The sequence below is a fragment of the Cinclus cinclus genome, chromosome 2, assembly GCF_963662255.1.
Source record: "Cinclus cinclus chromosome 2, bCinCin1.1, whole genome shotgun sequence".
Classification (NCBI taxonomy): Eukaryota; Metazoa; Chordata; class Aves; order Passeriformes; family Cinclidae; genus Cinclus; species Cinclus cinclus.
In genome coordinates, this window is record NC_085047.1 from 2513144 (window position 1) to 2540259 (window position 27116).

Below are 27116 nucleotides of genomic sequence, written 5' to 3' on the forward strand. Positions count from 1 at the left end.
TCCTAGTAATGATAAACTTTTAAAATTGGTGGGATGTGTAGTTTCTTTTTTTGTTGTGTGAAGGAATAGGAAAAGCTGTAGCAGCTTTTGGCCTAACACTGCATAAAACATTTGGGGTTTGTGTCCTGTGTATTTGCAAATCTAATTATTTGCAATGCTGTTTCTCTTAAGTCTTTGAAATATAGCCAAATAACTTTATATGTGCACATTTCATCACTTAAAATATACGTGTATAATTAATCAATTAAAACAATATTCCAAGAAAAGTTATTGTTTCACTAGTCCAGGTTTTGAATTACTGCCTTGTTATTTTTGGGGTTAGCTGTGTGCTCAGAAATTTTTGATAAGTCTGGTCTTGATTTTGTTTTAATGGGACACATCTGAGTTTTGGATTTTCCTCTGAGTTATTAAAACCTATTAAAGGAAGGGAAGTAGTGTGTTGGTGTGGAAGAAAGGTGGAGCTGAATGGGGGGTTTGGTGTCAGGACAGTGCTTCAGCCTCCTTTCAATACCTTTATCTGCTCTGAATGAGAGAGGAAAAACAAAGGCCTAGTCGTGGTTATTAGCAATGGCAGGTGCAGACCAGGGGATGATGCTTTTAAGGGTATTAAAAATTGCAGCCTGACAGAGACTTTGAAAGCAACTGTTGCAGAAAGTCACATAAAAAAGGTTGCCTACCTGATGGTTTTCTCTCCTGTGTATTGGACAAGGAGCACTACGTTTTGACAATGCTATGTTCTTTCTTTCTTTTTCTTTTTTTTTTTTTTGTTGACTTTATTATGTTGCAATTAGTGTGCCTGTTCAAAATGTGCTGATAAACTTGTACTTATGTTCTGCTTTGCAGTCCTGTTTCAAAGCATGGTATCTTGAATTATTTGTACAGAATAGAGAGCTTGCTTTCTGTTACAGAAAAAGTTATTCCATGAGATTACTTTAAAACAGACATTGAAGTATACATTCTTCACGGCTCCTCCTATATAGAATGTGTGTGAATTGTGGTTTGGAATTTATTTTATACTTAGTTTAGTTTTGTCTACCCACTCCCCACACCCCCATCTTTTCCTGATTGTTGCAAGTCTTCTGAGAATTGAGCAGTTAGACTTTTCCTGTGACTGATGACTTAATGGTTTCAGGTTGTCCACATTCAGGAAAAAGTTGTCTATTCCTGTTTTTCCTGAGCAGTGTGGGATGAGGGGACTATTGCTGGGAATCTGTTTTGGGACATCTGAGTTGGAGACAACTGCCAGGCCAGGGTGGTGTTGCTGCTGTGTTCCTTTCTCTGCTGGCTCTGGTATTTGTGTGGCAGAGGAGCTGGTGCAGACTGGGATTGATGGCTTTTTTTGGCAAGAGGATGTTCCTTGCCCATTAATTCCTAATTGATCTTACATTGGGTTCAGATGAGTGCTGGAGGTGCAGTGAGGGCTGTACAGCAGGATACAAAATGTTGTTTTATTGCTTGAAATAATTTATGAACTTATCTATGGTGTGCCCTTCAGGTGCAAGCATTATGAAACATCCTGGTGGGAAGCGATGCTTTATTTCCGCTTTGTTTGACCTTTTGGAGGCTCACACCTCCAAAGGATGTTTCTTTTTTTTTGTCTGCTTTGTTTTTCTAAGGCTTTTGTGGTTTACTATAAAAGGGGCATGGCTAAAACTATTTCAGGGAACTCTTAATAGATCTGTGAGGCAGGACTGTCTTATAAAATGTTTAGTCTTCTTGCGAGGAAGAATGTTTATCTGCAAGTCTGCTAATTCTTCTTCAGTTGACCTAGATATTTGCTGCATTAGGCTAAGAGTTTTTCAAACAAATTATTAAAATAAGTTTGAAAACGTAGGATCTACATACGAAGTGTTAATCCATCTCAGCTGCTGTTGCCTTAGATCCATCCTATGTCTAACTAAAGCTAAATTTATTCATTCGATCAGATAAGGAAGAGTGACTGGAATGTTTGTGACTCTGCTGACACTAAGGCTGGAAGAGAGCTGGTTACTTTTTCCCCTCTTGGAAAGTTTTTAGACTAGAATGTCTGGATATTGTTACAGATTCTCGAATTTGCTTCTCCTTGCAAAATAAAAAACTTGTGTTTAAATGCAGACTGTAGTATCTACTGTGGTACAGCATAAGAAAATATTTCCTGTCTTATCTTCTGAAAAGAATAGTTGAAGGTCCCTTGTGATATTCCTTTCATGATATAGGTCATAAACCAGAAAACAGTCAAATTTTTTAGGTTCCAAACTCTGCTCCTGAGGGAGAAGGAGAGGGAGCTAAAGCAGGTGCGGTGTTAACTGCTTCCTCTTTGTGACCAAGCAGAGTGTGTTGGATGATAATGTGTATTTGCTCGTTTTTGCCTAGGTTGTTGAGGACTATGCTGGAAGATGGCAGGTCCCTTTGCCTCAGCTGCAGGTGCTGCAGACAGCGCTGTGCTGCTTCACGTCTGCCTGCGTGTCCTTCCCAGCCGAATGTGAGCACGTACAGTACGTACTGAGTAGCCTTGCTTTGTGAGTACCTCTTCATTTCTATTCTTCTTTCCTTAACAGCAAAAGGGTTCCAGGTCCTCAGAGCTCCCAAGAGGGCTTTTACAGGTGGTGTAGCTACACAGAGCAAAAAATCGCTGACTGGAATTTAGTTTCGTTTTTATTTTTCGTGTCCTTGCTAAATATTCAAGTTAGCTATGACAGTGTTTTGTCATAAGGGATGTCTGGCAAAATGAATAATCCAAGAAATCGGTGATCATCATAACCTTATTTTGGAGTATTTGAAGACCAACCTTTGCCAGAAGATAATTGAAAATAATATATCTCAAATTTTTACTTCTGTACTTCTGGCGATGTGATAAGCTAAGTACTTCTTAAGATAAATTTCTTAAGAAAGAAGTCAATTACTTTAAAATGGAATGGATTTTTATGTTTGAGTCATCAAAATGCTTGCAGGAATTACTTGTCATGCAGTTAACTGATCCAAATCACATTCTGCTTCAAGAATTGCAGGACATTGTGTCACAAATTTTGCTCTAATTTCAATTTTCTCGATGCATTGGTCATTTTCCCACACGAAGACTGGAAGTGTCAGGGTAATAAGGACATAAGGAAAAATAAATGCTGTCTTTAAATGTTGGTGAAGCTTCACTCTGGACAATTCCTTTTTTGTGTGTATGCAACTGTTTAACAGAGGACTGCTTATGGCATCGTAAGTCCACAATTTTCAAAGTTGCCTCAAAACCTGGTGACATCTGTTGCTGTGGGTTTTTTCACTAGTTTTAAGGAAAAAAGCCTCGAATTTCAAACCGTGTTTATATGTACTTTTAAATAGCAAAGGTTGGCAGGTAAAAAGGTGGGAATTCAGGTATTTTTTTGGATGGATGCATTCTGATAATTGAGAAGCAAATTGGTCACTGAGTTCCTGTCGCCCTTGTCTGTTTTGATTTTTGAAACTGTTTACTCCATGAGATTTGTTTCCATTCTAGAATGTCAGATTATTTATTTTTCTGTCTGTCTGGCACAGTTTTGCATGTGATGTGATATAAAGGGATCCCAGGGCTTAGTAGCTACAGTTACCTGGGCAACCTTGCTCGAATCTCTTTTGAAAATTCAGTGTATATTAGGTTTCGATTCTTGGAGAGCAAAACTCTGCCTGACTGTATTGTCATCCTTGAGTAAGATTTCCTTGGTAACCAGACAATAAACCAGAGAAACTGGTTTATTTCCTATACTTAATAACCTTGCTATTTGTATCAAGTGAAGCAGCATCTGCATTATTGTCAGGGAGTTTTATAAAGGTGCAACACTGGTGCTTTTAGGCAATCTTTTGATGCCACAGCAGTCATGTGATCAATCTTGATGGTTATAAATGTGGATATGCAATGCTGCAGACAGTTTTGAGATAAACAAAGTTGTACCTGACTGCAGTCATTTTAACTGGAGACTGGTGATAGGGAAATAAAAATATTCGGATGGCTTCGTTTATTAGACCATGAACAGGTACATTGATAAAGCAGAAAATCACAGTTCACTATTGATTTCCAGTTTTTGTGGTTTTTTGCAAGATCTTCCTCTTTTAAAATCAGTCAAAGCAAATTTCAATGCAAGAATGTATCACTTGCTCTAACTAGTTTTGTCTTACTTAAGTTCCAGTTTGGTTGCTTCCCAGATCATGACATGACTCATGGCTGACCTTTCCTGAGAGTCAAGTATGCTGCAAAATTTTGTTTAACGTGAAACGAGACAATATTTTTTCAGAACCAAGTACTTATTTGGGTAGGGATTGTTTTTTCATTACATATTTGAATTGAGATTCAATGACCTGGCTTTGAGAGAAATTCTGTCACTGCACATAGTAAGTTTGCATCTATTTCTCTAAGCCTGTTTTTGGCACAGTTAATCATTGGTTAGAAAAAAAGTACTTCAGCATAATCTATTGGAAATGTAATTTTATGGTACTTTTCCATTATCTTGGTAGAAAACTTAATTTTGTCTGTAAGTATTAAGCCTTTTTTTCATGCACAGTATTCCTGAAAGTGTTACTGAGGAGAAAAAAAATGCCTTTAATTTGCACGATACATTTTGAAGTTCTGCCTGTCCCTCTGAGTTTCTCAGTTCTTGTATGCTGCTCTTGACTTTCTCAGTCAGCAATTGCAGCTCATTAGTGTGGTGCCTGCCTGGTACTTTTTCCAAGTAGAAAGGAAATTTCTCAGAGTCTTCAGGCAGAGCAGTAACAGTTGCACTGCAGATCCATGAGCTCCGACTGCCAAGGTTTTTCTTGAATTGACTCAACTGCATTATCGGGACGGAGGCGTTTATAAACGAAAACCTGAGTTGAAAGGAGATCTGGAAAGCTGCTTTTTACCCACATCTGATTCTGTAAAAGGATTTAAAAGAAATAAAATGCTAGACCAGTATGTTAAGATGACCATGGAGGCCACAAATGAGTTTGAATCTAAGCAATTGTTGAATGTATTAGTCCTTTCTTCACCCATTTCTGCCACCTCTTCTTGGGGTGGTTGTTCTTCAAGTTGCATGAATTTGAATTTCCCACAGAAAGTGAATGTAGTTTTGTTTTCATATTTAAGGGACAGCACAAAATCTGTCCCTTTCTAAATAATCCTCAAAAGCTTGTTTTGGAAAGATAAATTAATACCTTTAAACCAACATCTTCATAGAGAGACTTCAGTTATGGCAAGACAGGCTGAAATGAAATCAAGTGTGTGGTAAGTGCCTGAAAACATGAATTGTTGGCCACCAGAATCCTTTGAGTGATTCCACGTGGGCACAAGTCTAGAATTCACAGAATTCGTAATTTTGGTTTGATTGCTGCAAAAAGTAAGAGCCTTACACTAGTTTAATTTTTTGAATCAATGTTTTTTGTTTGACTTGTCACTTCTTCTGTTTTTTAGGAGTTTTTTTGAATTGCTGCTGTTCTTTGGAAAGGATGAGTTCTATGAAGATCCTTTGAAAGATATTTTAGGTTCAATCCAGGTAGTGTTGCCTACTTTCATATAAACTTTTAATATTATTTTAGTAGATGTAAAGACACTTTTTGTGAATATGTGTCCTGGAGGAAATGTGCCATTATGATGAAAGAAACTCTGCATGTTTGTCTATTTTGAGCTTCATGTCGTTCAGTTCATGACATGAAGTCTCATGTTTCTTCTCTGGTTTTAAACAGTAAATTTGAAATTGAAGCTTCATCTCAAGACTTCATGAATGAAGTCTTCAAGTCAGCATGGACTTGGATACTTTAAATTGTTCTATTCTTGGGTAGATTGGGACAGAGTTTTCTATGTCTGTGTACAACTGCATGAGATAAATGACCCTGCATTGAAAACTTGTTTTGCCAGGTAGTTGTGAGGTTTGGTTGGGTTTTTTTTTTTTATACCTGAATGGATTTTTAGGGTTGTGCCACGGTAATAGGAAGCTTTGTATAGGAAGCTTTGATAATAGGAAGCTTCTTTGAAAGAAAGGACAAAAAGGATGAAAACAAGGATTGTGTCTCTATTAATGCTGCTCATGGAAGTACATTTTGAGAAAAAGCTCTTTATTTTTTTTTTTGTTTGTTGTTTTTTTTTTTTTTTTTTTTTTTGATACCTGTCTATTACTGCTTTTACAAATTAACGTGCCAGCGCTGTTTCTGCATGAGTTGTGTAATCAAACCAGCAGTAGAAAGCAGGTAATTGTGTGTGGATGGAAGCCATTCTTCTGCTGCATTTTTTTCTTTCAATATTAGATAACGTGCTCATTACTAACATTTTCTGTTGATTAATGGTGTTGTTGACACTTTTACAGCAAATAAGGTTCAGGGATGAGAGGAAGCTTGACATGTGAAAATCATGGCTGGCTAAGGCATTCCATGATATTACAGGCAAACATAATTCTTTTTATGTAGAAATCTGGAGAAAAATGGTTGCTTGAGGGCTGATGACTCATGGCTTAATTCAGTTTTTTCCTCAGAAATCACAAATCCAGCTCAACATGTCTAAATCTGTGCAGGTTGCCATGAAGTGAAGACTTGTCTCAGTGTGTGCCAGTAATATCTCCAGTCCAAGTTGGTTTTGCACTATTGTACAAATGGAAGTCTCTTTCTGATGGCTGTAGAAGCCATGAATTTGACCTTCAGCACTTCTGCATTGATGTTTTTAGATAATATCACTTGTTGCTTTAGGGCTTTCTGTATGGTCAATGAAAAACTTTGTAGCTCCAGTTATTAACCGAGGAAATAGTCAGCCATGCATGGGTTTCTTAGTTTGCATCTTTGGGATAGCCTAACTATTTTTAGACAGCATCTTTTAACTCTTTCTCGTTGTTTCTCTTTTTACCCTTAGGAATGTCAGAACCTTCTAAATAAATACAGGAATCTGAACCTGGAACTAGTGACAAGAATAATTCGAGATGGTGGACCGTGGGAGGATCCAGTATTACAAGCAATTCTTAAAGCAAAGCCTGTGTCACAGGAATTAGGTGCTTTGTTTATCACAGTAATTTTCTAGAGTACTGAAAAATGTGTTCAATTATGCTTTTTAAAAATATATGGGGTCAGGTGTTATCAGGTGGCATTGCAGTGTTTTAAATATTTTTCTGTAGCAAGATGTGCTGATCCCTTTTTTGTTTGAAAGAAAGCTGAATTTCTGTGCTTATTTTAAGTCCGCTTTTATAATGGTCAGATTAGAATGACACAGGCAGCTATGGAGTAGCTGATAAAATTCATAGGGTGGATTTCCCAAATCTAAGTGTACACTTAAAGCATGGAGATGAACTCGACTTCCATTAGGCTCCTGAAATAACGTGATTGGAGAGGATCTGATGTGTATTTGTCTCCTGGCACTCTGACTCATTTAATTTTTCTCTTAAGTTGTAAATACTTGGTCTTGTGGTTTTTCTTGGTTCTGTTTCCAAAGATGCCCTTGGCTACATGTGACAGCTGCTTTCTGTTTATGGATATGTAATTCCTGGAGCTGGGAAAGGTGCATTGCATGGGAACAGAATCACTGGAATGTTAATGAAAGTTCCTAAGAAAAATACCCAAGCTACAGTGAAGTCTTACTAGCATGTTAAGTTCACAGGGGAGCTCTTAAAAGTTGTTTTTATTTGATAGTGATGGGAAATGCTAGTTCTTCTGTAGTTTATATGGTGTAGTGCCTGATACAACCTTACACTGTTTGTGGCAGTGACACAAACAGCGTGACAGTCACACTGTGACAGTTTATTGAGAGAGGAAGAGTGCTAAAGTCAGGACAGCTCAGTGAGCTGCCTCCTTAACCAGAACAAGGGTTTTGATAGTAAATTCCCATCATTATGCCTTTGTTCTTCTGTCTCTTTTGTGAATCAACTGCTTGAGCAACAGATTTGCCCATGATTTTTATTAGATATCTCAAAGTTCTAGTCAAATACCTCCAGAAACAAGATGAAAACCAAGATGAACCTTGTTTTGTTTTGTTCTGCATCGCATGATTTTGGTGATTATGATGTGGAATTATTTTAGTCCTTTACTATAATGACTGTCTTGGTCATGAATCGTCTCTATGAAGGGCAGCAGTTTGAGGGTGTTTGTTTTTAACCTGGCAGAGCAGCAATGAGACCTGCTGTCACTAGATGAGCACTTTGTTCCCTTTTGTTTCAGGCTGCATCTCCTACCCCTCTGCTGAGAGATTTTCTCTCCTTTCATCTTGTTATCCCCACACACACCCTTGACACATCTCATATGTGCTGACAAATCTATTTTAGACAACTATATTTTGAAAGCTCATTCTTTCTTCCTCTCATTTTCTCTGAAGTTTGATTCTTGTGAATTCTTACACAAAGCAAACATCCTGTGCTGCTTTATAGGCTAGCAGTGTTTAGTGTGTATTTTGAAACTTGGCCATGTAGTTCCCTCAGGGGTTATTTTAAATAGGAAAAAATGCCCATTATTGCTGAATCACCAACCATTCCTTGCAAAAATCAGTTTGTGTGAACTACATAATCCTGTCCTGGATTCATTAACTCCATGGAGAAGCTTAGGCCAAGACAAACCTCTCTGTGTCTGTCTCTACATGAGTTGTAGTAAACTTTGAGATGTCCCAATCTCTTTGGAGATAGCTGGAAACAAAGCAGTCATTTTGTTGAAAGAAAAATAGTAGGGTTGGAACATAGGAACAATCAACTTGTAATGGACTAGGGAGAATAAGGTGAGCATCTAGAAGAGAACATTAGAGGTGCAGTCAGATGGAGCAGTTAATGAGTTTCTGGGGAGGTGGTTGATGGCTGTTGCTCTAAAGCAAAGCATCACTGCCTGGGTAAGAATAAATGCTGTTTCTTAGTGTATCAAAGGCTTGGCCAAAGGCTGCAGGGAGCTGGAAGTTGTGTTTGGCTTGCTTGGGGGGTTAGAGGAGCTTTGTGTGTTGCCCTGGGACAAGAGGACAATGCAGGACACGGGGTGAGCACTGCCTGCCAGCAGCATCAGTGAAACTGTTTGGAAACAGAGCAGACTGTAGGGACTCCCATCCTACAACAGTGGTGTAGGGCATGGAGATGCCCTTCCCTGGGAGAGGAGGGTGTCAGAATCTCATTTCTCTTTTTCTGGAGCAGAAGGGACTTGAGAGTTCCCCACACCAAGTGGGAATGGTGGAAACGGGGTGAGCTGTGCTGTGGAGTGCAGTTCTCCCTCCTTTTAGGGAAAAGGATGTTACAGCCCCTTGTTAGATGGGCAGCATTTCCTTACCATTAGTACTTACCGAAGCTGAGTACTTCCAGCCTTACTGTTCAGTAATCTGTTGGGTAATGCTTGCATGCAAAACAGAGGATGTAGTTTATTATCCTGAGGGTGGGAATTCAGAGAAGGAGAGGCCTTTACTTGGCTCCGAGGACTTTTCCTGTAATGACTTCTTTTTGCACTTCATCACCACCATTGGACACTGGCTTTTCTTTTAGTCCTTTTGTTTTCTGAGTTAGTTCTCAAAAGTGCTAATGGATAGTGGGAATGAGATGATTTTTTTTCTTGCAGTACATCTGTTAACAAATCAAATTGAAACCTGACACCTTGAATAATACTGCTTAAATGTTCGTTAGCATGGAACACTGCTAGCTTGCATAAAAATACAGTTGCTAGAGAAATCTTGGGTTTGAGTGTAAGGAATGATTTCAATCACTTAAAAAAAAGCTTTAAGTGAAAGCATATTGTACAAGTAATCTCTTCATTTTTAGGGAAAAAATTCTTTGTTCACATTGTGTTTTTTAGTAACCATTTCTTAAGTATCACGTTAAGTTGGTTGTAATTAATATAGATTGCTTCTAAGGGATGAACTTTCAGCCTTCACAGACTTTAAATTGACAATCTTTCTTTCTTTCTTTAAAGCATGAAACACTAAAGTCCTACAGTTGTAGCCTTGAGTGATATTTTAACTTTTAATCCAGAGAAATACTACAATCTGTATAATCTTTTACAGTAAAGATGCAAAGCATGTCTTCTAGGTATTTCTGAATTTCCAGTTTCTTCAATGTTGAGTATTTTTAGTATCTCACTTGAAATTACGTCATTCAAATATTAGTGTTAAGATTGTCTTTTAGAGCTGGAAAACAGATTTCCAGAAATTAGGAGCCAGAGTTTAAAAACATTTAGATAGGAATTGTGCCCAGTAACACTTTCAGAGGAAGATATGCAAGCAAAATCAAGGCATTCAAAGCTTCTTAAGGCAATAGCGTTTGAATTGTAGTTAACCTTTGTCACCACTTTGAGGTGTTACCTTTTAATGGATAATGAGTATCTTGAGGTTGTAAAAAAATATTTATAATTATAACTTTGGAAGTGATGTCAATCCCGTACTTCTGACAATGACACGGCTTCTGCTGCTGAGAAAGGAGGGAATTTTCTTTCTTTAAAATACTCACATCTGCTTCTATATAATATAAATCTTAGCAATCCTTTGCAGCACCTTGTGTTAACTTGTTAGAAACAAAATACTGAATTAGATTACTGGTTTAAGGAAAATAACAGTTTCTGTTTCCAAGCAGAAGGACAGATTTGTTATGGGGTTTAATATTTAATAGACTTGTTTTTACCAGAGCCTTTATTTTTTCTTGATATTATTTGTTATTAGAAACAAAATTATATTTAGATATATTTGTTGTTTGGACTTCATATTCTAATTGCCTTTAAATCTTTCTTTTCTGTGCAGTTAACAAATATTTAAGCTCTGAAAATCCACTGTTCTTTGAACTCCGTGCCAGATACCTTATTGCCTGTGAACGCATCCCTGAGGCAATGGCTCTTATCAAATCTTGCATTAATCATCCAGATATCAGTAAAGATCTGTATTTCCATCAAGCTCTTTTCACCTGTCTTTATATGTCACCATTAGAAGATCAGCTATTCCAGGAGGTATTGTTTGTCAGTATACATTTCTTTTTCAAAATGAAGTGGTGCTTTGTACTTGCTGTGTACAAGTTGTCAAGAGGAGCATGTGGAACTCTGATTTTGTGGAACCAAATGTCATAAATTCAGGCAGCCATATTCATGTTGCTGAATTTAATGCTGGCCTAAGCTTGGAAAACTTGAATGTGAAGTGCCTACAAGTCTTCTTGACCTAAATGCAATTTTTTGGTCAAGTATTCTTGTGGATGTATTCCCTAAATACTTCTAACTTCAGTGTATTGACTATTGATTATTTTAGTAAAAGCACTTGAGCCTAATTGGTGTTAATCATACATTATATAGTTCTGTTAAAGTTCTTTAATGAGCCCCAATATGTAAAATGACACTTGAGCTGAATGTGACCCTATTTTATCACTGATAGCATGTCGTAGATAACAGTGCTTTTCTTAACCTTGTTAAGAACAAGCCACCAAAAAGTGGCAAGACCAAGCAAAAAAGTGCTTTTGCATTGTATTTTAATTTCTGATGGTCATTACTCTAAATGTGAAAGAGTTCGAAATGCCTCCAAAACCTTTGCTTATAGATGTACACAAAAGTCATCCTGTGTTAATAGCAATTCCTTAAGTTTATAGCAGAGCAGGGTCTGATAGGTTTTGATTTCATGTCAGCAAATTGATCTAAATCGATTTTATTTTAATTGTATAGCACTTGTTGAGGACTGATTGCAAGAGTGGAATTGAGATCATCTGCAACACTGAAAAAGAAGGGAAGACTACCTTAGCCTTACAGCTTTGTGAATCCTTCCTAGTCCCACAGCTCCAAAATGGGGACATGTATTGTATATGGTAAATACTTTATTTCTGGGGAAGCAGCTGAGCAGAAAATACATGCTTATTGCCAGAATGAAACTCACCTAACTTAAAAATACCAGATAAAAATGATTTTGAATTTTTCCTGGTGCTTCTGTTGTTCCTGTTTGCCCTTTTACACACTAACTATTAGGCTACCCTGCATATGACTGTAACTCTTATTTGCTATTTCAAAGTAACAGAAAAGTGAGCTTGTACATACCTTACCTGGAAATGTAGCATTTATTTTTAGCAAGATGCAGTCTGTAGGCTTTAGCCATGGAGATATTTTGCTCTGTAACTGTAGTGTGTCACCAGTGTGCCTGAAAAGAGAACGTATGGTGCTGGAAATGTGCTGTTATATGGAAACTTGGATGTCATGAACAGAGGTATCACCTAGGGGCTCTCTAGACAACACTGAAGATGTCTTTACACATGTTCAGTTTTCTTGATACCTGTCTTGATACTTGTTTTTAGGGCTAAGAAGTGTTTTCTAGAGAGCTGTCAACAATTTTTTTCATTCTGAGGGCTGAAAGATGGCTAAGGAAGATAATTGAGCCTGTATAATTTCTGTACCCAAAGGAACCAATTGCATTCCTTAATAAAATACACTTTGTCTGTTTATGTAGTTAAAGCAAAACATCCTAGCAAGGATTTGGTAGAGGTCAAATTATCAATTTGTCTAGCTAATTTTAATATTGAGTTCAGAGGCTACCTTGGATTTCTGTGTTCCTAGATTCCAGGAAATCAAAAAGCTTTGTTGTCTTGAGAAACTAATGAAAATGAGATATGTTAATGTTTGCTTTGATATTAATATTTTTCCTTAACTATTGGACTGTTGGATGAGTAATTGCCCAATCAAAACCATTGGGATTGTGATAATGACATCCATTTATAGTACAATGTGTTGGAAATAGCTACTGGCATTTTTTGTCCAGTCTGGCCAAGGAAAGATGGAGAGGAATGTCCCCATGGGAAAGATGAAGCTTAACCAACAGGGTAGAGTTTGTGTGAGCTCAGTGGGAATTGAATCCATCTTTGCTGATTCCCGCCCAAAAGCTGCCTCTCCCTATTTCTTACTAGGAAATTACAGGTGTAACCTCCATGGATTAACACGCTCTGTCTGGGGGATTCAGTCTTTGAAGAAATGCATTTTTAATACTGTAATTAAAACGCCTTTTGCCTTAGTAACATGTTGACCTCACTCTTCTTATTCAGCTGATCATTGTGTTTTGCATCATCCATTTTGAAGTTGCTGCTCAAAGGAAGATGTTTCTCTTTTTGTTCTGGCAAAGCCGTTGTCAAAGATGAAATTCCAGTAGAGGCTCGAGTACTGTTCGATACCTGGTTTATTTCAGGGAAATAATCTTGGCATGTCTCAGTATTTTAATTTATTCAGAATGTAGAACTTGAGGATCTTTAGAAGAGAGTTCAGAGCAGTTAGGTCTGTGCAGCTCAAACAGATGTTTCATTCTTCACAGATGCTGAGCCTTAGTAATTGTGTTCCCAACAAGAGCTCTGTGTAATGCTTAATAGATCATGGAAACTGCAGCAAAGGTTGTGAAGGCATGACTATAGTGTAATCCAATTTTTTGAAGAAGTAGGAGCCAGGTTAAATTAACCTAGAGAGCCTATTTTTCCCCAGGGAAGATATTAATGTCTGCAGCACAGTATAAATCAGCTCACCTTGTTCGGAAACAGAGGGCCTTGCAGATCTAAGAGAGATCTAACAGCTAACACTGCAAGCAAAGATAAGAAAACAAAACAGATGAGAAAGCTGTAAATAGCAGATATTTGCTGCAGCCTATACGAAATCTTCAAGCTAAAACCATTAGTTCATCTTGGGGGAAGATGAACTTTAAGCAGCTTGGTCACAAAACTCAAATTTTCACTGATGTTAAGAGTAAACTCTAGATTCAGATGAACAAATGATTTTTCTGAAATGAAATCATCAAGCAAAGCTGTTCTTGGTCATATAAAATATCTTTGTGCAAGGTACTGGTAAGAAATCAATTCCTATTACTTTGTATCAAAGTTATCTTTGTTGTCTCTTCAGGAAGACACACAGTATTTTGATGAAGCAGGCATAGTTGGCCTGTCTTCTCTGACAAATGTTTTTTAAATGCTTTTTTTGCCCATTTTCAGGTGATTGCTGCACAGTAAATTCAGTAAGTCAAAGAATTTTTACCACAGGTTTGATCAGTCTTTCGGCAAAGCATGTTCCCTACTTAGTAAGAGTAGCAAAGGGTTTAGATCCAGCTTAGGGAGGGTTTAACCATCATTTCATATTGCTGGTGGAGGCACACAGTGCTTTTGGTGTTTTGTAGGTAGTTAAGAGGCTGGAATACATGGTTGCCTCTGGTAAAGAGGTGCTGAGCTGTGTGATCTCCCAGTAAAAACTTAAATTGTCCCAACAAAGCCAGAAAAGGACTTGAAAAGGAGAAACCATTCTATCGACATGGAAAAATAAAAGACTGAAATACTGTTTCATGTCAGGGTCTGTGTAAATGGTGGGTAACACCTTGTTCTTCAGCCATGCAGCTCTTCCTTCTACTTCAAGTTTTCTGCTCTCCTTTTTCAGCTCTTTCCTTGTGCCAGCCTAGCACTTGTCTGAATACACAGCAAGCTCCTTTAACCAGTAATCTCTCAGAAGAATAATTTGATTTTTCTCATATTCTCTGGGATTAGTATTGAAATGGCTTGCTCTGAAGTGGTGTGAGGCAAAGCGGAGAATGAGATGGATTATTGAATTGTAACATATAAAAAAACCTCAGTTCTTACTTCTGTACTTCAGGTTGAGCCTTCTACTGAGTTGTTAAGAGTGGTTTAGTGCATGAAGACACTTATTTCAAACTTGCATATGAAGTTTGCAAATATGTAGAATTCAGATTTCCAGCCTGGTAAAGGCAGAGGTGAGCAGTTTGTATCTTTAGAAAACCAGAAAGATTAATTTGTTTGTGTGTAGAGCTGCTTATAGGTTTCCCTTTTCAGTTTCCCATAAGCTTGCTCTTTCTTTCAACTTTAGTTCTCTTGGGTTCTGGATGAAAGAAGACAATCAAGGTCTCGATGTCAAACAGAAGTCTAGAGCTGTCCTGAACTTGAAAGTGGAGTTGGTTTTGTCATAGTCAGTTCTGTCACTTCATTCAGGGAGCTCTGAGCTCACTTAGAGAAGTTTAATCTCAAAACATTTGTCTGAATCTGGAAATCAGCCGAATATTTTGTCAGTAACCACGTTTGTTTTCTGAGAGAGAAGACTGCTGGAATAGAAGTGTGTCTTCCTTCAGAAAAGTCAGTAGGTCCTGCTTTCATTGTAACATTGTGGTGGGATTTCTCCTGAGTCCTAACTAGAGCTACCCCCATGTGAGATCTTTGTGCTGGCAAATCTTGTGGCTAGGAGTTAGCCCTTCTTAGGTCTCTGAATTAAAGTGCACAGAACTTTTTATGCTGTACACATCAATTAGCTCTGTTTTAAAGGTTAACCCATCGCTTGTGCAGAGTTTAGCACTAATCTGGTCTTAAATTTCCTTTTCTCAGGCAGGAATGTTGTTTGACTGCAGATCATGGAGGTGTAGGATAACTGTAGAGCCCGAAACTCTGGTGTAACTGCTCTAGGCAGAAAAGTGTGCCATAATAACTGGAGAACATCATTATTTCCTGCCACATCAGGAGCTTCCTATGCTGCTTCAGTTTTTCACATTCAAAAGCCTCTTTTCCTGAAGGACTCTTCATCCTTTTACTGGAAGTGGCTTAATCCCACGAGCACGCAGATGTTTATTGTTCATGTTGCCTGTGGCATTGAGGGCTGGGTGCTGTTCCATCTGATTTTATTGTGCACTTTTCTGAAACGGAGCTGAATACATCAATGTTTTGTTGAATATTTAATTGGCTGGTGATAGGAGATACCCTGAATGCTTTAACAAAGTAATTAAGTTGCATTTTCCGTTGTACACGTTGTGTTAATTAGATCAGTATTACACCCTCAAATATTATTTTAGTCACCAAATATGCAAAAAATTGTCTTCAGTAATGCATTGTGTTTAGTGGGAGAGTTCTAAAACGCAGTGTAATTGGAATATTTTATTCTCTACCTAATAGGGACCTGATCTTCATTTGGAGTAAACTGCAACTCAAATCTAACCCATCCAAACAAGTATTTGTGGACCAGTGCTACCAACTCCTAAGAATTGCTACAAATGTCAGAGTAATTTTCCCTTTCATGAAAGTCATTAAGGATGAAGTAAGTTCTGTTTGTTTCTTTTACTTCACCCACCATTCTTTTGGTAACTAGTTAAAGTAAAGAGAAGTGATGTTTATATTGTGTAATGACCACTTTTGGTGGAAAGTAAAAAAAGAGGGGTTAGGGAAAGACACAGTATTATCTTTAAAATGTTGTCAGGTTCCAGAATGGGCTTCAGTATTATGATTGATTGTGTGGTTGTAGGATTTTTTTTTAAACTGAATTCTGATTTTTTTTTTTTTTTTTTTGTTTCTGTAGCAAGTTTGAGGAATAAATCCATGGAATAAATGTGCATGATTGACTGGTTAGTTTGGTTTTTTTTTCAGCCTGACACCTTAAGTAAATAGGATCTGTGTAATTGTATATACCCTTCATCCTTGTCAAATTCTGAATCCTTTTACCAATTCTAATCAAATCTGGAAAAAAAATGCTTAATATAGCATAAAGAAAAAGGCAGAATAATACAGGAGAAATTTCTTTTGCTTCAGAAAATTGTGCTGTATTTCATGGTTCAGATCTCAATCTTGTTCTGCCCCATCTGCAAAAGATGTCACGTGCCAAGCTTTGCACACAGGATTGTGAGTTGTTTCCCAACAAGTGTTATTTATCATTGGCCTGACTAAACAGAGCTCTCTCATATTTTATGCCCTAAATTAATTCTAAATTACTTTCTCAGCTCTAAATGCAATAATTTGCTACTGTTCAAGGGTATGTATTCTAAAATGCTTGTGGTGATATTAATAATTTTATTTGCATCTGAATAGTCAAAGATTTTTAATAATCCTCTACTTGTGGAGCATTGTCTGTATTTGTTAAAACCCAAATATAGGTGATATTAATTATTTCTAAATTTTCTGTACCTCTTCTGACTTTATCTGCTAGCTGGTGGGCAGTGTATTTCTGATCGTTCCTCTGAGTTCCATGTTCATGACAGGGCCCCCAAGTTGAAGTGTGGAATAGGAATTCTGCTCATTGGAAGGATGGGTCATCAGTTTTGGAAAATGAAGCCTTTTAGAATTCTTGGCCATGGGTTGTATGGTTCTCCCGCTGGTTGTTCAAAACTGTGAGCAATCTTAACCTGTTTTTTATATAATTCAAGCTAGAAAAGTTAGAATGGGCAAAATATAAAGGAACTGTCTAATTGTCGTGTGAAGCAGCCGAAGCAATGAAGAGGCAGGCAAAAGATACTGAGAGATGAGATGAGATATGATCTCATGCAGTTTTGGTTTATGTCTCCAAATTATTGTCTTTAACTACAGAACTGCATGGGGCAGCGCTGAAGCTACGTAGCTGTACAGCTTTTGGTGCAAACCATTTTTGTATCTGTATTTGTAGCCTTTTATGAGCAATACTTGATGTTCGTGCCCTTGGGTGAAGTTCAGTAGCAGGATGCTTTCTGGACTCCTGTTTTGTAATAGATGAATGTGAATACGTGGGACGCTGGGGAATTGTTTATGTACACTGTTATTTCCTTCCTGCAGGTTGGTGAAGATGGCCTTCAGATCTGTGTTGAGATATGTGGATGTGCCCTACAGCTGGACCTCCGTGAAGATCCCAACATGAAAAGTCTTATCTATAAAGCGATCGCGCATTTCCTGCCAAATGACTTGGAGATCCTCAGAATTTGCGCTCTCTCCATCTTTTTCCTGGAGCGCACCTTGGAATCTTACTACACTGTTGAACACTTGTATAAGTGTGCAGATGAAGAATACAATGAGTGCACTAGTTCTGTCCAAAACCGTGTGCGGTTTGAGCTGCTGCCCATCTTGAAGAAAGGATTGTTCTTTGATCCTGAGTTCTGGAATTTCTTGATGATCAAGCAGAATTGTTTAGCGTTATTGGGAGATAAAGCTTTGGATGGCTTGAGTGAAAGTACACTGGAAAACTCTCCTGCAAACACAGAGAAAACAGCAGAGCACAGGGCTCAGGGTGAGGAACGTGGCTGTTTAACAGATGTCAGCAATGGGGAGCTTGAGCCTGGAAATTGTTCTGGAGCTCGCTCCAAAGGGAATGCCAGGAAGAACCACCAAGCTCTTGAGGCATCCAAAACGTTGGATCAGACTGAACCAAGGCACCGCTGTGTGATCTGCAACAAGGAGTTCCTTGGGGATCACATAGTGAAACACGCACAAGCTCACCAAAAAAAGGGCAGCTTCTCCTGTGTGCTTTGCACCAGGAAGTTCAGGCAGAAAGGACTCATGCTGAAGCACTTGAGGAATCATGTCAGGAAGATAGAAAGGCAACATCTTGCTGCAGCTCTTGAGGCTGGTCAGGAGGCTCCTGCTCTTCATGAAGTGCAATGTTCCGGTGTTTCTGTGTCTCTGGAAAATGGGAATTCTGAGGGTTCCAAAGATACTGAACCGGAAGCCGCAGTAGCTCCGAGTTCTGATCAGGTCCAAGAGGAGGCTGAGAATGCAGAGCAGGTGTTTGATGCGGTGGAAAACCATCTAAGTGACCAGGATGATGCTACTGAAAGCAGTAGTGACAGCTGTTTTAATAATGTTCCTGATGCTTTAAGTACAGAGAGCTTGCCTGAGGATGATGAGAGCTCCAGTAAAGAGTCGCCCATTCTGCATAAAGTGAATGGAGTGTTTTGCCCTCAAAAGGACATTGATGCTTTGGAGGAGGAAGGAACCTTTAAGTGCCCTGCTAATGGTTGTGCAAGAGTATTTAAAAAAATAAGATTCCTCAACAAACACGCCAGAAAAACTCATCCAGCTGATCTGAAGGTGCAGCAGCATATCATGAAATGGAATAAAGGAAAATGCCGCTTCTGCCAGAGGAAATTTGCAGATTCCCAGCATTTTATAGACCATCTGAAGAGACATGTGTATCCAAATGTTTACTTTTGTTTACACTTTAATTGTAATCAGAGATTTAAGCTGTCGACTGAGCTTGCAGAACATACAAAAAGTCACAGCGTGTTTAAAGCTCAGTGCAATTTCTCAAACTGCTGTGAGTTATTTGAGGAGCTCCCTTTGCTGTATGAACATGAGGCTCAGCATTATTTAAGTAAAACCCTAGAATGTTCAGAAGATGCAAGTGAAAAAGATTCTTCAGATGATCCTTCAGAACCTTGTAGTTACCAAGATGATGATGAGCCTGTTAATGAAAAAGAAACTGTAGATTTACCAATTCCAACCTGGAAGTCAAGGAAGGATTCTGCAGAACCAAAGACATATATTCAAAGTGTGGAGAAGAAAGCAAATAATATAATTCACAATGGAAATGAAAGCTCATCTGAGGGTAGCGCTCCTGTTTTAAGTTTGATAGACCAAAAGACACCTGTGTTACAGCCAAATCCTGAGAACTGTAATGTTGTTAGTGACCAACTGGTCAATGGGCACAGTGACCCAGATCAGACATCATCCAAGGCAGCCCAGATAGCTTTGGACAGAGTAGCGGATGAAACAAGGACAGAAAATGGGTCAGTGTTACCAGTTTTACAGAATTGTCACGATGCACCACAAAATAATGCTCCTGTGGCCTCACAACTACCTTCTAAACCAAATCAGACAACAGAGACTACTTCATATGGTGTCATCTTAACAAAACCCTATGTCAGACCATTGCCTCCAAGTTACCTTGATGAACGTTACATTAGCATGCCAAAACGGAGAAAAATTTTGGCTGATGAAGTAGATGCTTATTCTGAACAAGACAAAATTTGTAGCAAATCAACAGAAAGGTTTAGGTGTGGCAACTGCTTGACCATCTACTGTAATTCAGAAGCACTTGAAGCTCACCTTGCACAAAAGAAGTGTCAGACTCTCTTTGGATTCGATTCAGATGATGAAAGTAAGTCCTGCAGTCCTTCTGTGTTGGTTTTATTGGCAGTCAATAACAATCAGAGAATGGCCTTTGAAAACAGGAATAGGTAAGACAGACACTAACTAAATTACAGTACTCGGCTAAATTGGAAGTTGAAATTGGACATGCTGTTCACAGTAAGAAAGAGGTGGTGAGAATTTGTAGGCAAGCGAATGGAAAAGGACTTGTGATAAAACAGAAAATCTGTCTTTCCTTGCGTGTTTGAAACTATATATGGTAAAAAACATAAGCACTGTTCTAGATTAAGGAATTATTTGCATTCTGATCTTTTGTCTTTTACAGGTGCCTGATTCAGTGTTGTGGAGAAAAGTATCAGATGAGGAGTGGTGTAAGGAAAGACTACATGAAGCAGCATCAGTTTGTTTCCCAGTTGGCCTTAATCATGAAGCAGTCTCAAATTCCTATAGAAGATCATGACCTTGATAAAGATAAGCACATTTTCTAGACAAAACCCAAGGAGGAGTGATAGGAGCTCTGCAGGTCTTGAGTCCAGAAAAGTTGCTACAAAACCCCCAAAGTACCAGTTATCAAAAAAAAAAGCCATGTTCATTCCAAATGTGTGATGGAAGCTTAATGGCACAGCTTTTCTAGCATGAAAGTTGAAGGACAATGAGGCACAGAGCTGAGCAGGCAGACGAAGCAGAGGTGTTCATTGCCTTGTGGAAATCTGACCAGCCAATTCTGAAAGCTGCTTTGGTTTGTGTGGTTAATGGGTATCCACACTGCCCAGAAGGAATCATTCAAGGAGGTGTTACATTCTTACCTTGTGGATAAATGCATAAAGAAACCATGCATTCTTTTGTTTTCCAAGTTTGAGTGTGCGAGTTCATTATCTGCTCAAAAGCATGGAGCTTGTTTCATAAACTTCTACTCAGAATCCAAAGAGGAATGTGGAAGGAAATCTTGAGATAGATGGGATGCTGGAATAGCCAAAAACTTGAAGTAAAAAACAAGCAGGAAAAAGTGAGTTGATGTGATATTGTGTGAGAATTGCACACATTGGAAATGAGATGCGTGCAAGAGAAGGCCTATGCAAGGCTGAGGTAAGAGTGTCCTGTAAAGCATCCACTGTAGGTGTGGGGAGACCAACACAAGGGATAGATTGTGTGGATATTAGCAGCAGCTGATGGAAGCAAATCCACAATGTTAATGGGAGGGTTAAGCTTGCTTTACAGAGCAGAGTTAAATTCTGCAAGTACAGAGGTCCCTCAGCTGTTAGTAGGACCAACAAGAATTTGAGAAAGCAAACAAAAGCAGAGCACATCAGGTTGGGGTGAACGAAAAGGTCAGGAAGAGCCTGTTTGACATCTGTGATGTTGCTTAATGGTGGTGGGCCACAACTCAGTACTGTCACTGTCTACAAAGTAGAAAACAGGGATCCTCTCAATCCTGAAGACACATTGCAATCCTATTTAGTAGCATCCCTTGAAAGGAGAGCCTTTCCCAGAGGCTGGTGAAGGAGTTACTTAAATGTGTTAAGCACTTTATTCACAATTCACTGTTCATAGAAACAATCACAATGTGAAGACAGGAAATAGGTGTCCTTCAGTTCTGTATGGAAAACTGAAATACAGAAGATTTTGAAACCAAAAAGATGCCGTTGTAATTTTTGGTCTTCCTACCCTAAGGCAGAGATGTGGCAAACATGCACGTTGTCTATTAACCATGCTAATTTATCCTCTAATTTATCTCACACTGTCTTGCCACATAGTATTTTTTTTTTTAATTTGGGATCCCGTTCTCTTAAAATTTTTGTGGGATTGCAGGCAGGGGAGGAAAACTGATGTTCAGAGTCATTCCAGAAATGTAAGATAGCACAGAGCAACTGTTCCTGCTCAGCTGTCACTGACAAGTTTGTCACAGTGTGTGCAGGGCTTAAATCAACAGGTGGGTAAAAATTCATGAGCAGAAAATCAGGGGGTGCATAAAACCCCCTGTTCATTGTAGCAATGGCTCACACTTGCAAACCCAAGGGTTTCTCTGTAAACTTGGCTGTGAAGAAATTCAGGAACATAAACTCAGTAGTTTAGTAATGCCTCTGCTAAAAATCCTCTGTGGAAGTAAACAGATACTTGCATTAATTCTGCTTTCTTTCCCCTTCCTGCAAGGTAAAAAGAATGCAAATTCAAAACCATGCTCTTGAGTTCTAGAAGAGTTTTGCCTTAACTTTGAGTTGGATTAACATAAAAGGTTATAAAATTATGATCACAGGTATGTGTGCATTACATGAATCCTAATTATGGCCCACTTCCAGAGATTTTCATGATGCTTGAGGCACCAAAGAATTTTTTTTGCGGTTGCAAAAAATCTGATTTAAATATATCCTTCATTATATATACATATATTCACTCTATCTATCTATATTTACATGTATAAATACATTAAAAGTTCTAAACATAAAGTTAATGGGGTCCTTATCAGACAAATGCACTTTGACATTTTTTATTTTCAAGATACCAACTAATTTTTAAGGACCCGGGTACTGTGTTTAATGTTCCCAGGCTCCCCCTTCTTTGCTTGACATTGTTTAAATATATGTGGGAAAAAAAGAGGTTCATTTTGAAGTATTACAGTTCTGAAAATCTAAAAACTGAGTCAAGAAAGATACAACGAAGATGTTTGTGTAAAATCTTTTTAATGTACCTTTTAATCTTTGGTGCTTTTTTTGCCTTTTCCCTGGAGCTCCATATGTTTGAAGATGCTTTAAATACATGATTGAGACTTGTATTATCTTTGGTTTAAGTGTGTAGGTAAATGCATCTGTGTACATGCATAAACTGTGACCATAATTTTTTGTACCTGCATTCAAAGATGTTTTTCTGGGATACCACCATTTGTTTCTCTCATGTATGCCATGTGTACACTGTGGAGAGCAGGAAATATGATTTCTTACATAGTGAAGATGAGCATCACCTAACAATTACCAGAAATGTGTTAAATTGACCCAAAGCAGCAAGTGGGTGGTAACGTTTTAGAATAATTATTTTCACATCAAAAGACATTGTCTTTTCTTTAATCAACTCTCTGATAACTGTTGGTATTCTCAGATAGTTGCAGTATTAAGCAACATTAATCAGAGGCAAAAAGATACTTCGGTTATGTTGTGGAATAATTCTCTGTGCTTTTTAAGGCTTCTTCATTGTATTAATTAAGGATTCTTTATCATATTGAGTATTACCCCATATTAAACCTCCAACTTCTAAAGCTGAAAACAGGTTACGAGTCTTGAAAGTTGGAGGTTTTTTGGTTGATTTCTTGTTCCCAGGCATTTTCCCGTTAAGCATTGTGTGGCATAATTGGAAATCCTTGAAGATGTATCGCTTTGATTCAATAAATCCTGAAGTACATGTGTAATGTAAGCCTCCAGCTACCCTAAAGTTGCCTGAAGTTATACATGAGCTTAGGAGCCTTGTTGGATCAAAGCTGGTGCAATTCAGTGCTCATAATTGTATTTAATAACACTCTTCCAGTTGGATTTGGACTTTATTTTTAAGAATGTCTCCTCTCTAACTCCATCATGTTTCACTGTAAAGGTCATGTAATTTTTAATTTCAAGAAGCTGCCACTTGGTGTAGGCACCTTTCACCAAAAAAAAAAAAAAAAAAAAAAGGAATACTGAAAGTAGGTTGCAAGTGGTCATATCTGTGGGGCAAGGTCACTGGTACTTTGGTTATTTAGCCATATTCATTAAAATTATATGAATTGTATAGTTTGGATAATTTATAACATTAAACTTTGTGATTTTAATATCACATGGAAGGTTCAGCTGTACTCATTTCTTTTATTGTTTAACACCAGTGCTATGGACAAAAGACCCAAAGGGGGTGGTAGTGTTACTATTTTCTTAATTTATTTGGTACTGTATAACACCTTTCTGATTAAATGCAGTGTATGCATTTTGGGACTCTTAATTTGTAAAAGCTGTTACAGGTTCAGCAAGAAAGGAAATTTGTGCTTCCTTGTTGAATGTTAAATTATTTTACTTTGCATTTTATATAAGAGTACAAATTAAAACTGAGCCATCAAACTGCAATAAATCTATAGTAGTGTTTCATTTTAAAATCTTTTGTACTGTACATAGATTTGTTCAATAAAACGTTGTCTTTGTTGTTGATAGAAACTGATCTTGTCTTTTGGAGAATCACTCTGGAAATGGCTGCTGTGATGTTCAGAGCTACTGTGTTGTGTTTGGTACATGATGGTTGTGTGGCACCTGTGTGAAGATGCCAGGTCTTGATGTTCTTGATGTGGATTTGAACAGATCAAGCTTCAAAATGGGGGGAGCAGCTAATTCCTAGGGCTCAAAATCCAAATGTGGGGCCACAGACAAGTCTGGGTGCAGCTGTTTTAAAATACCTCTGCTTCTGATTGGTTGTCAAGTTGACACAGAAAGACAGTGTAGCTGCTTTTTTCTTTTGCTTCAGAGTGTTCAATACTGCCATCTGAAATTACTGGATAATTTACATTTATTATTCAGAGCCCTGGAAATTCCTAGGTTTTTATGATTGCAGATTTTTTACTGTCCTGTGGAAAAACTTGGATGGTGGTTTTTTTTTTGTTTTGTTTTGTTTTGTTTTTTGTTTTTTTTGTGTGTGTGTAACCTCAAACTTACCTTTATTTTCTTCAGATAATTTTGACAAGGTCCTTCTCTGAGGAAGTTAAGTGTGGGTATAAGGGTAAAGGGCCTTAGGTACATTTTGCCAACAAAAATGTTTATCAATATGACAATGTGTACATAAGCCATTTAATAAATTCGTTGTTAAATGTATTGACACCAGATATAAACTTTGCCCCTCCTCACAGGGACAGGTGAGAGAAAACACAACAAAAGCCCATGTAGTAGCTCCTTGAATTATGACAGAAGTTTATCGTTACAAGAGTACTGCTCACCTTTTGGTTTATATAGGCCAATAATTTTCCTGTTTGTTCCCCTTTGGGAATGCCATTTCCTGCTCAATGCTCAAGGCAATTAAAAATTTAAATAAAAACTCTATAGGGAATTCCAAGTTTTGAGAAAGAGAGGAAAAAAATGAAACCTGTATCTGAGATTATCCCCTTTGCACCCCCATCACCTCCAAAGGGGAAGCAGCTGCAAAGTAAAATATCTAAATATATTATTAATGATTATAAATAATCCTGCTGAAAGGGCTGATCTTGGTTTAGAACAGGAAAGGGGCTGTGGGGAGATGCAAGTCCTGAATATTGAAAAGTCTCTCCACTCTCCCTGATGGCTGTGCACTTTTCCTCTAAGGATTAATGGAAATGTGACTATTCCGAGGCAACCTGCCCCTCCCTTCCACTCCCACCCCTCATTTCTTACTCAAAACACTGCAAACATCTCGATCTAATGTTTGAAATGGCATCTTGATGGTTGGGTTGTTTTTTCCCCCCTGAATTCCAGAAGATTTGGGTAGGTATTACTCCTTGAAGGCTGCAAATCTAAAGGTTTGTTGAAACATAAGCATAACAATGAAGCAAAGGTAGTTTCTATTTCTCAGATGCGTTGTCTAATTTGTAGTTTGCAAGATTGATACTAATCTAGAATATTAATGTACAAGTGAGGGCAAGTTTGGCACAGCAGACAATAAGCATTATTATGTTAAAGCTTTCCAGATGCTTCCAGACTGAATTTTTATCTGAATTGAACTTAAAATTCATGCACAAATTTTGTTCAGCTGTTTCTGGCTTATATGGAATTCATTGCTTCAGCTCAAGAGAACAGCTTTTACTCAGTTGAATGTGTGTTGGTTTTCCTTCTGATCAGCCTGGGAGATCTGCATAGACCTTTTTTAGATTTCAAAGTGGAAACAACCATTTAAAATGCAGGGATAAGGAACATGTTCTCTGTGCCCATCAGTGTTCTGTTGTAGATTTACCAGATTTTGAGAGCAGGCATTCCTTACTGCAGCTCTAACTAGAGCCCACCATAGTGATGAGTTCAGTTGTTTCTGCCAAAGCGTCGTCTGTAATTTGAATGTGGTTCTTTTGTGTGACTTTAGAGAATCTGGGTCTTCCTGGGTTTGAAATCACAGGCAGCTTTAGCACAAAAAGGTGGTCTCCTTACACGTTCATATTAAGGCATGGGGTGGAGAAGAGTGTTGGTTTTTTCTGCCACAGAGAGGTCAAGCCCTTGGTGCCCCTTTATTTTTCTTGGCATGTACATTACGATGCTTAGCTCAGCTGTAGCTTCTGCTGTCTTCCATTTTTTGTTTAGGTTTTTGTTTTCCTCCTTTCTCTTTTCTCTCTCTTTTATGAAGTGTCTGTCACTGCTTGCTCTGCCCCTGACAGAGAAAATTGTGCCAAGTGGAAGGGCAACACAAGGATGAGAGCTTGCATTGAGTTAAAAAAAAAAAAAAGGAAAAAAAGGCATCTTCAGCTTGTAGGACTTTGTTTCCTTAAACAGGTGCTGTGCTGTTTGATTTCCCAGTCCTGGGGCCATGCATCACTTGGGAACATGCAGTTCCTGCCTCAGTCACAAGTGCATAACCTGCTTGCTTCCCACATGGGCTGCAGCTCTGATGTCCAGAGAGGGCTTGGTCCAGATGAGGTGACCAGTGGTAGAAATCATAGAATGACATCAGAGAATATCCTCAGCTGGATGGGACCCACAAGGATCACCGAGTCCCACTCCTGGCCCTGCACAGGACCCCCTGAGAATCACACCCTGTGCCAAGAGCATTGTCACAACGCTGCTTGACCTCTGCCAGGCTGGTGCTGGGGAGAAGAACCTTTTTCTAATACCCAGCCTAGACCTTCACGTCATTCCCCTGGCTCCTGTCACTGTCACCACAGAGAGGTCGGTGTCTGTCCCTCCTCTTCCTCTCACAAGGATATTCTAATTGCAGTGAGGCCTTCTCGTACGGCTGCTCCTCAAGGCCCTTCCCCATCTTTGTTGCCCTCCCTTGGACACTCTCTAATGGCTTTATGACCTTCTGATAGCGTGGGGCCCAAAGGTGCCCCAGGACTGGAGGTGAGGCCGCCCCGGCCCGGAGCAGAGTGGGACAATCCCCTGGCTGGCCATGCTGTCCCTGATGTCCCCAGGACATCCCGGGATGTCGCCCCTGGCTCCAGGACCTTGCTGGCTCACACCCACTGACTACGGACCAGCGCGCACACCTCCCTTTCCATGGTGCTGCTCTCCAGCATCTGCCCAGAGCTCAGCACAACTTGAGGAAGGGAAGGACACGCCCAGTTATAACCTCTCCACACGTATAGTTCATAGTTCATAATCTGTACGTCTAAACCCGTCTCCTTGCGGCTTTGCTCCCCCCCCCGGCCCTTTCTCCGTGCGGAACCTCGGTGCCGGCCGCTCTTTCCAGCCGGCGCCCATCGCTGCACCGGGCGGGGCAGGCGGGGCGGCC

General features: G+C 38.8%; 1 protein-coding gene across 1 annotated transcript in view; it reads left to right on the forward strand.

Annotated features, from left to right (window-relative positions):
• The window catches only part of ZNF654 (zinc finger protein 654), a 30463-nt gene extending 6588 nt beyond the window's left edge, over positions 1-23875 (forward strand). Inside the window, exons 2-9 of the mRNA XM_062515297.1 lie at positions 2353-2498; positions 5390-5471; positions 6815-6950; positions 10643-10845; positions 11545-11684; positions 15783-15924; positions 17406-19722; positions 20038-23875. Coding sequence (XP_062371281.1) covers positions 2353-2498; positions 5390-5471; positions 6815-6950; positions 10643-10845; positions 11545-11684; positions 15783-15924; positions 17406-19722; positions 20038-20045 — 3174 coding nt within the window. The 3' untranslated portion in view covers positions 20046-23875. The remainder of the gene's footprint in view (positions 1-2352; positions 2499-5389; positions 5472-6814; positions 6951-10642; positions 10846-11544; positions 11685-15782; positions 15925-17405; positions 19723-20037) is intronic.
• The last annotated feature ends 3241 nt before the right edge of the window (positions 23876-27116 follow it).